At 58.3% G+C, this 15,000-nt stretch overlaps 2 protein-coding genes across 3 annotated transcripts; one reads left to right on the top strand and one right to left on the bottom strand.

The window, feature by feature from the left end:
* Positions 1-2,216: 2,216 nt before the first annotated feature.
* Positions 2,217-8,269, bottom strand: LCN15 (lipocalin 15; the record flags this gene model as incomplete). The annotated part of the gene is made up of 8 exons (XM_081066731.1): positions 2,217-2,364; positions 2,948-3,051; positions 4,212-4,327; positions 6,465-6,566; positions 7,222-7,332; positions 7,526-7,596; positions 7,680-7,819; positions 8,174-8,269. 8 exons carry the CDS (start codon positions 8,267-8,269, stop codon positions 2,217-2,219), a joined length of 888 nt encoding a protein of 295 aa, XP_080922857.1.
* Positions 8,270-12,976: 4,707 nt separating this feature from the next.
* On the top strand, positions 12,977-14,997 carry TMEM141 (transmembrane protein 141). 2 transcript variants are annotated; one of them, XM_081067040.1, is made up of 5 exons: positions 12,977-13,155; positions 13,449-13,515; positions 13,710-13,793; positions 14,067-14,172; positions 14,591-14,997. In XM_081067040.1, the coding sequence occupies exons 1-5, from the start codon at positions 13,102-13,104 to the stop codon at positions 14,649-14,651; spliced, it is 372 nt and encodes a 123-aa protein (XP_080923166.1). In that variant the 5' UTR covers positions 12,977-13,101; the 3' UTR covers positions 14,652-14,997. The 2 variants fall into 2 exon arrangements, with proteins under 2 accessions (XP_080923166.1, XP_080923165.1); XM_081067039.1 differs by having other exon boundaries at positions 13,710-14,172.
* The last annotated feature ends 3 nt before the right edge of the window (positions 14,998-15,000 follow it).

Consider the following 15,000-nt stretch of genomic DNA (forward strand, 5'->3'; position numbering starts at 1 on the left):
TGTCGATGACCTGGATCTCCCTGTTGCCTGGGGAGCGAGCGGGACGGGTTAGACTGTGCAGAACGGCCCCTGGGGTCGGCGGACCTCCCAGGTGGGTGTGTGCAGGGTCAGATCCAGTGTCTCCCTGCCCAACATCCGGACCTGCCCATAACGCCAGGGGTCAGAGGGAGGACTAGAACAGCCCCCGTAGGACGTCAGGCTTGTTGGTGAGAGGATGGGAGAGTCTGGGGCATGAGGAGGAGTGCAGGGAACAGTGTGGGAAACAGCATAGGGAACAGCGAGGCCAAAAATAACTGTGTGCAGGGCCAGGGGCTGTAGCTGAAGCAACAGGGCAAGGGTTCTTACCAGGAAAAACAAATTTCCCCGAAACGTCTGTCCCTGAGCCTACTATGTTTTCTGTGTCACAACTTCCTGAGCTGGAAGGCAGCAAAGTGAACATTAGGAAAACGCCAGCCCACATTCCTTCTGCTGAGCATACTCTGGGGCACCGGTGGGGAGCGTGTCTTCTGGAAGGAGAGCCTGAAGCAGGACAGGGAGGGCAGGGGTGCAGGGCAGGGGTCACGACAGCCTCTCCCCGTGGCTCCGTGACCACCTGAGAGCCACCTGCCCATTTCCCTTTCTCATAAACGTACGGGGTTTTATCAAAAATCTCTGCTTACATGTGGGAGAATATGCAGCTCTAGGGCCAGGTCTACGTCTGGCAGCTCTAGGAGGCGGTGCCAGTTGGGGGGAGGGGTGAAGGTCTCGGGCAGTGGACACAGTGAGGGCTGGTCCACCAAAGTGACCCCATCCTCCAGCTCCCACAGCTGCAATTGGTGTAGCCAGGCTGCTCACAGGCACATGGCCAGAGGCTGCTCCCAGCCAAGCCCCCGAGAGCCCGAGGCCCCTTGCCTGCTATACGCAGCCCTCACAGTCAGCTGGTCCCCACTCCAAGTCAGAAAAAAGGCCTCCAGCCTCTTCGGGGTCTTCAGTGCCAGGTTTTGGTTGGAGGCCACACCAACTTCCTGCCAGAATCCTGTAATCTAGAGAGAGGAGCTGGAGCCGAGCCTGTCTGGGGCAACTGGACAGAGACCCTGACCCCAGGCTTCAGGGGGCACACCCCCCAGGACCTCCTGGGGCAGGAAGCTGGCAGGCTCCAAAAGGTCAGCGGACAGCTGCCAGGGTGAGTGGCAAAGCAGCGGGCGGTCATCCTTCCTAGGGTCCCTTCAGGTCCTCAGACAGTGATGCCAACGGGCTGAGCCCCTCCCCACCCAGGCCTGGCCCCCAGGAGACGGACCTCTGCTGCTGCCTGCCTTGGGAAGAGGGTGCCAGAGGGCAGGGGTGGGTATAGCCCACGAGAGATGGGCTGGACAGCGCCAGTTGTGAAAAATGCCCGGAAGCAGGTGGCAGTGCGGGGGCCCCCAGTAACCAGCAGCCCTGTCACCATGGAAGAGGCACAGCCCTGTCTGAGCTCTCTGCAGGTGGCATCTCTTGCCTTAAGAAATCCATCCAGAGCCTAGAACTTCCATCTGAAATTTCTGGAAACTGATCATTTTTGTAATAAAAAAAAAATCTGTGTCCCCAACACCTGTCATCTGTGAACGAGCTGATGTTGTCCTGGCCCGGCTGCCAATACAGACCCAGCAAAGACGGAACCATCTAGATGGAAAGTGAAGCAGTGGGCCAGGCCTCCTTTGTGCCCACAGTGAGCAGGAGGGACCCCCCGACCCAGGAGCCGGAGGTGGCCACACTGAGCCCTGGACCCTTGAGACCCCCGAGGATCAGCCGGCCTGGCCGAGGACACAGGCCTGCCCACAGGAGACCCTCAGGGAGGTCTGTGCCCCTTCCTGTCCCTGGGCACTATCTCTCACAGGGAGGAGAGACCAGGCAGGCTCTGCTCAGACCCTTCGCTGCCTGCCTGAGGGAGCCGACCTGGGTGGTCCTGAGGCCCCCGAGGCAGCTGCTCCAACATCTGCTGAGGGTTGGAGTGACGGGACACTGGTACAGCTGGCCACTTGGGCCCCCCTGCCCAGCCTCCCCAAGGCATGAAAGAGAAGCCACCTTCTGCATGTCCAGGTCTTGCACGGCTGTCTGCACCTGCACCATGGCAACGCCCAGGATGGCGCTCAGCAGCCTGGCCTCCATGGCGGGTCAGCGCTCGCAGTGCCTCTGCTGCCCAGCACCTGAGTTTATAGCTGGAGGGACAGCCAGTGTTGCGCAATCGCCTGAGAATGTCATCAGGCAAACTTGGCTGAGGGCTGCTGGGAGAAACTCGGCATTCTGCAGAAGGGCCATGCAGGCCCGGTGACGTCCACAGCCATGGGGTGGGGCTGGCCTGGACTAGAGCGGCCTGGGGATGACTGTGGACGCTTCCCAGGGGCCCGCCTGGGGGCCGGAGAGCAGAAGGAGCCCCCTCCCCCCAGGGGCAGCACAGGACCCGATCTCCAAGCCACGCAGGGGCTGACAGGACAGATGCACCGGCCCAGGCCCCATGGGCTCAGGGCCTCCTGCGCACACCCCAGGCACCTCCCCAGGGGCACAAGGTTTCCAGGCTCATTCTGAGGAGTCTTGGAACAAATGCACCGAAGGCTGGGTGTGGTGCCGCCTGAGGCAGCACAGAGCTGAACGGGGGTCCTGCCCTCCAAGTGGGGGAAGTGAATGAGGGATTTCCTCTGCCTGGGAGGTCTCCACGGCAGACTTTATGACAAAGGCACTGAGGCCTGGTGGGGGGGGCCCACGGGAGACAGAATTGGGGGTCAAGCTGGGCCTCACGGACCTCTGCAGGAGCCAGGAGTCACCAGCTGTCCTTTGTCTTCCTGTGCCCTGCGTCCTCTCATACCATGACAGTAACCAGCCCCACCCCGAGCCAGACCCTTGTGGAGTGTCCTGCATGACTCAGACCCCACACGCACACAAGGTGGGACCCCCCAGCCCAGATGGCCGCCCAGAGAGGCCTTGTCCTGCTCACGCTCCGAGGCCGATGAGCACACAGCCAGGATCTGAGCTTGGGCTGTGAACATTAGCGACCACCTCTTCCCCACCCATGCCCAGGCCCCCCACCACCCACGAACCCTAGACCAGACAAGAAACATGTCAGGGTGAAGATGACTCAGGCTTCCTGGGCACCAGCCCTGGCCCCTCCAGCCGTGTGACCCAGGACGAGCTACTCTGCCTCCGTTTCCCTATCTGTGATGGTGACAAAGCACAGAGGCAGGTGCCACATGGCCAAGGGGGGTCTGCGGGTGCCCAAAACAGCTCCCACCCAGATGGCATCCTTGGTCCTTGGCCAGCAGGGGGCAGCCTTCCCACCTTTGGTCTGGAAATGCCCATCCTGGAATGGCTCCAGACTCAGGGGATGGCCCACTCACCAAGGGACTGGCCACCTGGGATCCTGGATATGGCACTGCCCTCCGACAAAGGCTGTTGGGTTAAGTTCAGGCAGCCATGGGGGGCTCAAGCTAGGACAGAATGGCGCAGAGCTGGCTGGCACACTGGAAACCAAGAGGGACCATCCAAAAAGTGGGAGCGGTGGGGGTGGGAGCCCAGGGGCTGAGGACTTTCTGGCCCCAGTGCCAGGCTGACCCTAGAACTGGGCTGACCCCAGCCTGGGCTGACAAGCCAGGGCTCCCAGGGATAGGCTTGGTCAGACAAGAGAGGGAGGGCAGAAAATATGAGGGACACCTGTTGTCTCTGGGTGACCAGGGACAGGATGAGGACAAATGCCCCTTAGGGCTGAGTGCTTCCGGCACCAACCCTGCGGGGGCTGCAGGGCCCATGAGCAATGAAGCAGGACCGCTAGTGCCTTCCTGCCCAGCCCCCACGCCTGTCCTTTGAAGTGTGTGCGGCGGACAGAAGCTGGACTTTCAGAGCTCCTCGTAGGAAGATCATGGGCACAGCGTCAGGGACGAGAGTGGCAGTGGCAGTGGCCCCCCAGGGAGGGATCTGCTGCCCCCCACCTCTCATCGAGGGTCAGCATAGAGCCCAGGTCCTGGAGCCTGACCACTGGCCCTGAACTATAGCCTGGCCCTTTGCTGGACTAGTTGCTGATTCTCGGTGCCTCAGTTTCCTGATCTGCAAAGCGAAGAGAACAACAAGCTCACTGTGGGTTTCCAGGGATCCACTGTGAGGCCCTCAGGCCAGGCCGGTGGGCGAGGGCTCGGAGCGCTGGCCACAACCATGACCCATTTCCAGGCCTCAGAGGTTTACATGTGAGCCCAGGGTCCAGGTCACACTAGAGGTAGGAGGAAAAGCCCCAAAGCCCCGTGCTGGTCTGCCTCCAGCTCCTGCAGCCAGCAGAGCGCCCGCAGCAGGCTGGTTTCCACAGGGTGCCTCGGTTTTCCCACAGGTGCTGTGAACCCATGGGGGCCGGGCTGGTGGCTGTTAGGTGCTGCCTGGGGGTGCAGCCCCCCACAGGGTCCAAGCTTGGCTGGAGCTTCCTGCTCCTCAGCCAGGCGGAGCCCAGAAGCCACAGTCCCCTCCTCCACCACCTCCCTGCCTCAGTTTACCCAGAAGCCCAGGGTTGAGATGGGGCCCACTGTGCCCTCCCTGAGGGCCTCTCCAAAGAGGTGAGGAAACTTGAGACTGCAGAATCTGTTTATTGAGTGGAAAGGGGAGGCCCAGGGAGACACCCCTCTGGGGATGGGGAATGGGCAGGAGGGGGTGACCCAAGGTGTGGGGTAAAGGGAGGGCCGGATCTGGACGACTTGGGGTGATGAGGCCTGCTGCCCTCGCTTGCCCTGCACAGACAGGAAAGGCATAGTCACTCCATCCACCCACTCACTCAGCCAACACTCTTCAGATGCCCCTAGCTGCCCCGAACACACAGCAAGGCATCCCCTCACACTCCCAGCTGCTCCTCGCATCACCCGTGAGGCCCGTGTGAGCTAATTCTGCCACCAAAGCTTCTGCAGATGTGAAAACACCCACCACTCTACCACTGCTCCCGGAAGTCCCAGGCTGTCCTCCTTCCCCAGGACCCTGGGGACCCAGCCTCGGTTTCCAGTGCCTTGCTCGCTGGCTGGCAGTGAGGGGGCTGGTATTGGAAGAAAGCCCCAAAATGACCGCTAAACCACAGCCAAGCCCACAGCACCTGACAGGTGGTCCACACCAGGCAGTTTATCTCCAAAGCTGCTTTTTCTTTTTAAGGTAATTGGTGGGTGGGGCCCAGAGCATGAAGACAAGGCTCACACTCTCTGCAGATGGAGCCTTCCAGAGGGGGATTTGGCTCCATTCCCTGCCCCCTTCTCCTCCCATCCAGTAACATTTCTGAAACAACCGTACGTGTGATGGAAGACAGAGCCAGAATGCTGGCTGTCATTTAGACCCATGAAAAGTTAAAGCAGCCCAGACGTCCCCAGTGCACTTCGCTGATAGCCAGGACACCCAGGGAGAGGAAGAGGAGCCAGGCCGTCCAAAGGAAGGGCCCCTTGTGCCAGGGGTGAGCCAGGGGGTATGGGGACACAGAAAGTACTGGGTTGGACAGGGTCCCCCAACACTCAAGTCCACTTAGAACTCTGAGTGGGACCTTATTTGGAAATAGGGTCTGTCTTTCAGAGGTGATTAGTTGAGGACCTCCCCCTGGATGGGCGGGGGGGCCTACATCCAATGACTGGTGTCCTTACAAGAGGGAAATTTGGACACATGCAGAGGGAAGATGGCCATGTGACAATGGGGACAGAGATGGCAGAGATGCGTCCACAAGCCAAGGGACATGAAGGATGGCTGGCACCACCAGAAGCTGGAGAGGCAAGGCTCTGCCTCTAGAGTCCCCAGAAGGAACCAGCTCTGCCCAGACCTTGACTTTGGACCTGCCGCCTCCAGAACTGTGAGAGTAAATGTCTATGTTTTAAGCTACACAGCTCATTTGTTATGGCAGCCCTAGGGAATCGGGAGACTTCCTGGAAGAGGTGATGTGTAAGCTGAGACCTGCAGCACACAAACCATGTAGAACAGGGGGTTGGCGAATCTTTGGTGAAAGAGAAGGAGGCATGAGAAGGCCGCAGGGGCAAACCACTCTGGCCCTGTTGAATGGGAGGGAGGGGTTAACCCGTCCCCCACCTGGGAACGGTCAAGGTGCGTCTCCAGAGGTGTCAGCGTGCCTCCTTATCCCCTGAGGAGCACGCATCTGTGGGAAGAAAGACAGTTCATGGGAAGCTGGGCCAGCCAGGATTGGCCACCCCTTCCTGCAGCCCCCGGCCCCTGGATGCCCTGGGGTTCCCCACAGCCACCGCCAGAGGGTGGAGACAAAAGACTTTCTCTCCTGGCTCCCCAAAACCTCTCCCTTGGCGTGTGGTGGGGGAAGAAGGGGGCTGTGGGCAGGAGTGGGGGAGGAGCTGCCAACCCACCCTCAGAAAAGAAGACCACCTCCTGCCTTCACCCTTTCAGAAACAGGAAGGCGGGGCTGGAGGTGCAGCTTGGCAGGGTGGGGCCTGGCCCCGGCGGAGGGGGGATGGGGGCAGGGCTAGCGAGTGGGGCTTTTGGGGTACCTGACTTGGGCAGCATGACCATCATGTCATGGGGGAGCCCCACAGTTGGGTAGAAGTCTTGAAAGGCCTTCAGGGCCTGGGGGCTCGCTTCCTGGGTCCGGCCTAGGGCAGAGCAGGGGACCCTGTGAACCCTGAGGCTCACAGAGCTGAGGGGGAAGGAGAGATGGGTCTCCTGGCCTTGCTGCACTGCCCTGAGGGCTGACAGCAGGTCTGCCGCCCCCTACCCCAAGTGCCTGCCTGGCTGAGGGACCAGTGGGGACTGGAAGCTGCCCAAAGGGGCGCCCTTTCCTGATTCACACAAGGGTGTCCCAGAGGTTGGGGTGGCCCAGCTGTTCTCCTTGGCCATGTGCCCTGGGCCCGACACCACTTAGGCATCTTTTCCTGCAGCTCGCAAGACCACCCTCCGGCCTTCACCCTAGCCTCTGCACCTTGGGGCGCTCCAGCCCACTCTGCTTATCTCCTAGGAGATTAAAGCGCGATAGGATCTCAGCCCCGGTTCAGGGTCTCAGGCAACAGGGGGAGGTGGGTCCCCACCCTCAGAAGGCCAGAGTGGGGCCTGAGTGTCCGGTCTTTCGGAGGCGCCTCCAGTCAACCACTACCCATCCAAAGCGCTGCCCCCACCTGAGCCTCGCGGGGCCCAGACTAGGGAGTGTGTGATCCGCGGGGCAGAGGAGGAGGACGGCTTGAGGCGGGTCCTGAGGGGGCGGGACCAAGGGAGAGGGAGGGCGGGGGCGGGGCCTGGGACCGAGGGCCTCACTGTAGAGCTGCACCATCGTGCTGAGAGCCCCCTCCAGCTCCTTGTAGATGTAGACCACGGCGAAGGAGCTGTAGTCCGTGTCCACGATGCGCACGTCCAGGTAGCCCAGGGCTGCGGAGAAGTGCACAGGGCCCAGGCACCCACCCCCACTCGTGCTGGCCTCTGCTCCGAGTGGCAGAGGGGGAGGGTAAGGGGAGGAGTAGGAGATGGCAACGGGGATCCCGGATATAAGGACGGTCCAATGTCACCCCATGGAGAAGCGGTGTCAGACGCCCCTGAAGACGGGAGGAGGGGCTGGACTTACCTGGAACTCTGAAGTGCCCCTGGGAGCCCACCCTCACGTACTGGGCCTCCACCTGCTTACAGCCGTCAGCCCTGGGGGTGCACAGCCCGTTCACTCTGCAGCTGCCCGGGCTCGCCCCGCCCCACCAGCTGTGTCCCATGGCCACCGGGCTCACCTAGGGAACTGCTGGTGGACGCTGAGGTTGCCCTCTGCCTCGGCTGTGACAGCCATGGTGGGCATCAGCAGGTGGTCCTTCTTGCCCAGGAAGACCTTGCAGTCGGACACCATGGAGACCACAAACCAGACACCTGAGAACTGCAAGGCGGCTCCATGGGCGGCAGGCCAGGGGACCCAGGGGCACAAGGCTGACAGCCCAGAACCAGGACCTGTCTGAAGCCAGGTCTCCAGAGTGTCTACTTCTTGGATGGAAAAGAACCCTGTTCTCACTCACCTGGAGCAGGTCACATCACCTGTGGGCCTCAGTACCCAGTGTGGAATGGGTCAGTAATCACCCCCACACAATGTGTTTTCAGGCTTACACGGAGTGCGAGTCTAAGGGCTCGCAGCCCCGAGGACAGCAGGCATGGGGTGGGGGGGCAGTCGCCATTGTCTCCAACAGGGGCTCAGCCCCCAGCCCTACCCACAGCACAGCACGGAGGCCTCTGGTACCTTCTTGGCATCAAAATCTGGCTGCACCAGGACCTCAGCCCAGGCTGTGGACACCCAGAGTAGCAGCAGGACCTGGGCCAGCACGACAGACTTCATCCCCACAGCTGTGCTCATTCTCTGGCACTGAGTCCATGCCCCAGCAGACCCGGCTTTATAGGCCAGACCAGCCGCTGGGCCTGGCAGACGAGCAGGTGGGGGAGCGGAAGGCACTTGGGCTCCAGAAACTCCAGTCCTCCTTTGTCCATTGTTTGGCACAATCACTCCTGTGTCCACCCCGGCTCCAGGGGTCATTTCCTCAGGGGCTCCAGAGAATCAGGCTCTCACCTGGCTCCCCTGAGCTGAGGATTTGTCCTCCAAACCTGCCAGGCAGTCCTGGGGGCCCAAGCAGAGATTGCCATGGCCTGCTGGGACCTGGCCCCTACTCACCTCTGTCCACCTCTGGGGCTGGAGCTGGGGGCCCGGGGACTTCAGGGTGCTACTGGGAAGCAGCCAGGCTCAGGTCTGCTCTGGCCAGCGGGTCCCCACTAAGGGTCTGGGTTGCCCAGAGTTCTCACGCCCACCCTTCTTCACACAGGGGTGGAGTCACCACTGGCCAGGCCTCTGGACCTTGTGTAGGGGCAGCTGTGAGAGAGGTGACATCAAAGGCCTGGGTGCCCCAATCCAACCCTCCAATCCCCCCACACAGCCACCAGTTGGGTCATCCGGAAGGTAGGGCTGAGCCTCAGTTTAGGGAGGATTATGGTCTCAAAACCACCTTATCACTGGTTGCATAAGCATGTGGGCAGGAGTGTCGCTGGGGAGCTGGCAAAGCCTCTGCAGGCAATGTCTCCAGTCCACGCAGACAGAGCACCCAGGACGCTGTACAAGGAGTAGCATGTGTGTGACATGAGGCACACCACCCAGACGCCTCTGGTCAGGGCAGGGCTCCCCGAGGAGGACCAGTACTACCAGCGCTCCGGAGCAGAGGGGGGTACAGGGTTAGAGAAAGACCCTCATGTCCCAGCGTGAAGGAGGGGTGGAGCCGGGGCTTCTGCTGGCTGCCTCCACTGGGTTTCAGGAGGCGCCAGCTCTCAACCAGGTTCCAGAGTCACCGGAGAGAACGCAGCAAAGCCTTCCCATGAAAATATTTACAAAACACATCTGATAAAGGACTTAGATCCATAATCTACAAAGAACTCTCAATACCTGATGATAGGAAAACAAACCACCCAATTAAAAAAAAACACACACACAGGGAAAAGATTTAAGAAGACATTTCACCAAAGAAGATATTCAGATGGAAAAGAAACACATGAAAAGATGCCCATGTCACTCATCCTGGGGGCATACAAACCAAGACCATCTGAGACAGGACCACACACCTATCAGAATGGCAACAAGTCTGAAAATAAATACTGTCGCTGCTGGGTAGGTAGGGAAAGATGGAAGCACACTGGGAAGATGGCTCGGCAGAGTCTTAGAAAGTTCAGCACTCATTGACCATCCTACTTAGGGACTTACCCTAGAATGTTGACTGAACAAGTAATTTTTCAGGTAGTCCACCAAAAGAGGATTTATTCAGGAAAAGAAAAAAAGCAAAATCATGACAGCAGAGTGAGAACACACACCTTCGGCCAGCCACCCACGTGCAAAAAGTAACTCTCCTTCCAAGATGGCCCCTATATACAGAGGGTGCCCCAAAAATGTATACACGTTTTAAGAAAGGAAAATATCTGTATCAAAATTGTTATAATATATACCTATAACAAAAGATGAATACAAGTCACGTTTGACTTCTGCAATTACAAGAGGTGCTCAAAGTGGTTCCCATCAGCATCCAGACACTTCTGATGACGGCGAACTGCTTGAGCAACGCTGACCAAATTGTCCACTTGTATCGCTGCGTGTGCCATTTCAATTTCTTCCCAAAGTACCGCCAATGTAGCTGGTTTTCCACCATATCCTTTAAGGTCCCCCATAGGTAGAAGCCAACGGGTGTTAAGTCAGGACAACGTGGGGGAAACTCAACCACACCTCTTCGTCCTATCCATTGTTCTGGAAAATTCTCATCGAGGTAAGCTCTCGCGTCTCCCTCTCCGTGGAAGTGCAGTGGGGCGCCATCTTGTTGGAAGTAAAATCGATCATTCCCAAAAAGTGTATGAATTGCAGGTAAAATGGATGTGCGTAGCATGTCTAGGTACACTTGGCCAGTAACGGCACCTTCAAAACAGAATGGTTCGATTAGTCACCTTCATGACAGTCCACCGGACGTTCAGGCCTGGTACATTGATTTCTTTTTCTACATGAACGTGTGGATTTTCTGGAGCCCAATACACACAATTCTGTTGGTACACTGTTCCGTTCAGTTTAAACTGTGCTTCAGCAGGCCAAACCATTTCCCCACAAACCCCTCGTCCTCTCATACCATGTTTTGGAACCACTCACATTACTGCATCCTTGGATCAGGGGCGTCTTCATTCAGTGCACGTAATAATCTTGGGATGAAAACTTCCCCTTTTGCTGTTTTAAGAACGTGTCATATGCTTGTTCCGCTAACTCCTGTCTCACGTGCACATTGTTTGGCAGACTTCTGTGGCGAGCGTGTAAACTGTTCCAACAGCACAGCAGAAGCAGCAGGACGTGCTGCTGAGCGAGGCCTCCCGGATCCTCCCTTGTGCACGTCGCACAGCACCGTGCGTCTCAGACTTACCACGAGTGCGTGTGATTATTAGGCGTGTTGGAGGTGCCGTTGCACACTCACGCCTCCATCACTGTCCTTCCACAATGTCCTCGAATTTCAAATGCCACCTCCAAATGTCCTTGCGCTCCTTGAACGACAACCGTGCTTGCGTCATTTTCTTCGACTGTCATGCCTGTCGCACGGTGACGCTGGCATTCATTTGATTAACACCATTTTTTGAACAAACGGCATACTACATATTGCTACCGTAATTCAATTCAATTGCCAAAAATAATGAGTAGATAACATCTCTTAAAATATGTAATTTTTGGCAATTAAGTTCATGAACTCATTCTAGAAAAAGTGCTCCATACCTCATTGCTGAATATCACTACTGTCATCTTTGAAGTCCTCCCTTTGGGAAGCTATGCACCGACGCCAGTGCCTAGTCCACCCTTCAAAGCAGTTTTGGAGCTCTTTTTCTGGAATGGCCATCAGAGCTGTCATTGTATTACCCTTGATGTCCTGAAGGTCATCAAAACGTCTTCCTTTCAATATGTCCTTTATCTTCGGGTAAAGACAAAAGTCACTGGGGGCCAGATCAGGTGAGTAGGGAGGGTGTTCCAATACAGTTGTTTCCTGGCTAAAAACTCCCTCACAGACAGTGCTGTGAGAGCTGGTGCTCTGTCGTGATGCAAGAGCCAGGAATTGTTGGTGAAAAGTTCAGGTTGTTTCTGTCTAACTTTTTCACCCAGCCTTTTCAGGACTTCCAAATAGTAAACTTCGTTAACTTTGTGCAAATTAACCAAGTTCATAATGTACAAATTCATAATGAATAATCCCTCTGATATCAAAAAAGGTTAGCAACATCATTGCAACGTGGCGAACTTCATTGTCAGACCGTCGTGTACAAATAAGCTACGTACGCATATACAATCTCCCTACAATTTTGCCTCTTGGGTTGAGGGCAGGTGGCCTGTGTAAGTCCCCAGCCACAAATCCAGAGCACCAAGTAAAGGGTGGGGGCAGGGATGGGGCAGGACAGACGCTGGACCGCTGAACGCAGGACTACAGGGAAAGAGCGAAGCTTCAGTCCTCTTCCAGGAGTCACCAAGGACCAAGGGACAGAACACTGAATTCTCCTGCCACAGACCCACCCAGCTGTGGATGGAGGGGCTAGAGGGGGGTCCCTGTGGGAAATGGAAATGCAGCCCAGCTCAGGCCCTACCCCACCACAGCCTTGAGTGCCGCCTGGATGGAAGGACACAGTAAGGGTCTCAAGGGCTGGGTGGTCCCTCCCCCACGGCCTCTGCTGGAGCTGCAAACCCACTGCAGGGCAGTGTGTCCAGCTTTGTCACAGGCTGAGCACCAGGTTTCAAGGCACAGCAGGTGTCGACCTAATCCCAGGGCCCTCCCCTGTCTCCTTGCCCTTGGCTCCAGCCACATGGGCCTCCGGAACATTCTACAAATAGGTCTCGCTCAGTTCTACTCTGCAGTTCACATTTGAAAGACTTCTGCCTAAGGTCTCTCCCTCCCAGGGCCTGCTGGAGGGGTCGCGCAGTGCGCATGGCCTGGCCCCTCTCTACCCCTCTCCCCATTTCGTTTTCCTGATCTCTCTCCTGGGTCTGTTTAACTGTCTGCTTTACGAGGGCAGGGGCTCTGACTCTTACATGAGACCCCCAGCTCCCAGCACTAAACTGGCATCAAGTACGGGCTTATAGTGTTTTTGGAATTAATTTGCTAAATAATCATTCCATACTTCGCTACCCCGTGGTCGTTTCCAAGAGATTTAATCCCTTAAACAAAGCCCCACCACAACAAATAATACTATCAATATCATTACGCCTCTGCGAGAGTGGAAAAACGTGCGGTGACCGAGGCCGGACGCCTGCCTGGGTCTGGCGCCTCCTTCCCTAGGTCACAGAGCCCGGAGTAGGAAAGGCGCCTCAGGCTCCGCCCCCTTCGTTAGGACACGCCCCCTTGGGTTCGCTCTGCGCCCTCCGCCCGGCTCCGCCCACGGCCCACTCCACCCATCTCTGCAGACCCTCCCGCCAGGCTCCGCCCCCTTTCCTAGCGCCCGCCGCCCAACTTCACAGCCCAGGCTGGGAAGGACGCAACAGGCTCCGCCCCCTTTGCCTGCATAGGTCCCCTCGCCCTCCTCCCGGTTCCGTCACACTCTGCGAAAGCCCTCCCGCCAGGGCCGCCCCTCTGCGCCCGGCCCCTCCTCCCGGTCCTGCGCAGAACCGCCCGACAGCCCTGCCAGCCAGCCATGGTAAACCTGGGCCTGTCGCGGGTGGACGACGCCGTGGCTGCCAAGCACCCGGTGAGAAGGCCGGCCTGGGAGGCAGGCCCAGGACCTCAGAAGCTGACCTGAGCGGGTCGGGGGGCTCGGTGGGGGCGTCCTCGTCAGGGAAGAGGGGCAGAGAGTCCGAACCCTCTTGCTATGAGGATGGGGCTTCCTGGGTGGGGATGGGGGCGGTGGGATGTGTCCAACCTCCCAGGGCCTCACGATGAGTGGTCCCCGCCCGAGATCCAAGTGTGCCCACAGGAAGGACAGGAGGAACGAAGAAGGAAGAGGGAGAGGCGCTGAGCCTTCAACCCCCTCTCCCCTCCCAGGGACTGGGAGAGTATGCTGCATGCCAGTCGAAAGCCTTCGTGAAGGGCCTTTTCACCTTTGTCACAGGTAGGCTGGGTCCAGGTGTCCTCTGGTGTAGAGACCTCACCTTCCTGTCTCACCCTGATTCCCACGCAGGTGGCTCCAGCTCAGCTGCCTGCAGGTGCTGGGAGTCTGGCAGGTGCTGTGGGCACTCAGGTTGCGCCCAGGCAGTCCCCAGCTCTGTGGACAGGCTGGCTGATGAGGACCGTGTCTTTTGGCAGGCACCGGTGCAACCTTGGGCCTGCAGATGTTCATTCAGAGGAAGTTTAAGTACCCCTTTCAGTGGAACGTGCTGGTGGCCGTGGGTGGGTACTCCAGGGTCGGTCCCAGGGCCCCTGAAATATACTCCAGTTGCCACAGATGGTGCTGGCTCTTCAGCAGGGATGGGTTCCCACTAGGAGTGGGGCGGGGGGGAGCTGCGTTCCAGGCATCCCTGCATCCTGGGATGGGGCCCCGGTTCCCGGTAAGATCCCTGCCCAAGCCCATGACTACCATCTGCCCAGAAGAATCGGTGCTAAGGTTCCCTTTCCTGAGAAGTACAGAGTCCTGGGCCCACCAGCCCCTGCCTCTTTCCCCAGTTGCAGGCTCAGTGGCCAGCTACTGGGTGACCCGAGTGGAGTCACAGAAATGCAGTAACCTGTGGCTCTTCCTGGAGACAGGGCAGCTCCCCACAGACCAGCACAGGTGAGAGGCCCGGGAGTGTTGGGAGGCAGAAACTTAGTTTCCGATGTCCAAAGTTTTAGGCAGGAAAGCCCAGGGCCCAAGGTGTGGGCTGGACAGGGCCTCTCCCCTCTGGCCTGAGCCCTCGGCATGCGCATCTGGAGTGGGAGTGTGTACAACAGATGAACCTCTCAGAACCCTGGCGCAGAAAGAAGACCCAGGAGGCATTGGGTGGTGGCCCTGGGATGGCGGAGTGAAGGGTGAGGAGTGTGGGCACCCCAAGAAGAGCAGCCACCCCAATTGAGAGGCCAGGCATCAGACACCAAGCTGGTGAATCTCAGGCCTGGCCTCCACTGCCTGAGGCCTCGATAAAATGTGTGCAAGGACCATGCAGGGACAGCTTTAGGGTGTGGATCGAGCTGTCTCCGTTTGCCTCTTACAGATCAGCGCAGCTAGGAGAGTTCCAGCCAAGGCACAAAAGACCTGGAGCTGGAGAGTTCTAGAACACAGCCCTCAGTGCCTCCACACCCCAGGCTGGCCCTCACCCCTCATATAGGCCCTGCCCACACCCTAAGGTACCCCAGCCATGTCCACTGCTCACAGGTATGGCCAGACCTGCCAAGCCCACACAGTCGGCTGGGCCCTGCCCAGGAGGTCAGACCCAAGGGCCATTGCGATTGGTCTCCTGTAGGGCATTGAGAAACGTGGTGGACACAGCACAGCTCTGGGGCACATGGTGGGGGGACTTCTGGGGCTCTCACACTCCCTTTCTGGCCCTGCATCCCCCACAGTCAGGTGACACATGCTGCTGGGGTTGTGGGACTAATAAATGCCTTGTTCTTTTTCCCACCT

The sequence above is a fragment of the Rhinolophus hipposideros genome (genome assembly GCF_964194185.1).
Source record: "Rhinolophus hipposideros genome assembly, chromosome: 11".
NCBI lineage: Eukaryota > Metazoa > Chordata > Mammalia > Chiroptera > Rhinolophidae > Rhinolophus > Rhinolophus hipposideros.

Excerpts from the sequence above, each read along its gene's own strand:
- TMEM141 (XM_081067039.1), top strand. The coding sequence starts at position 13,102 with ATGGTAAACCTGGGCCTGTCGCGGGTGGACGACGCCGTGGCTGCCAAG. Across the intron at positions 13,156-13,448 it reads CCGTGGCTGCCAAGCACCCG|GGACTGGGAGAGTATGCTGC; the intron begins GTGAGAAGGCCG and ends CTCCCCTCCCAG. Across the intron at positions 13,516-13,709 it reads CCTTTTCACCTTTGTCACAG|GCACCGGTGCAACCTTGGGC; the intron begins GTAGGCTGGGTC and ends GTCTTTTGGCAG.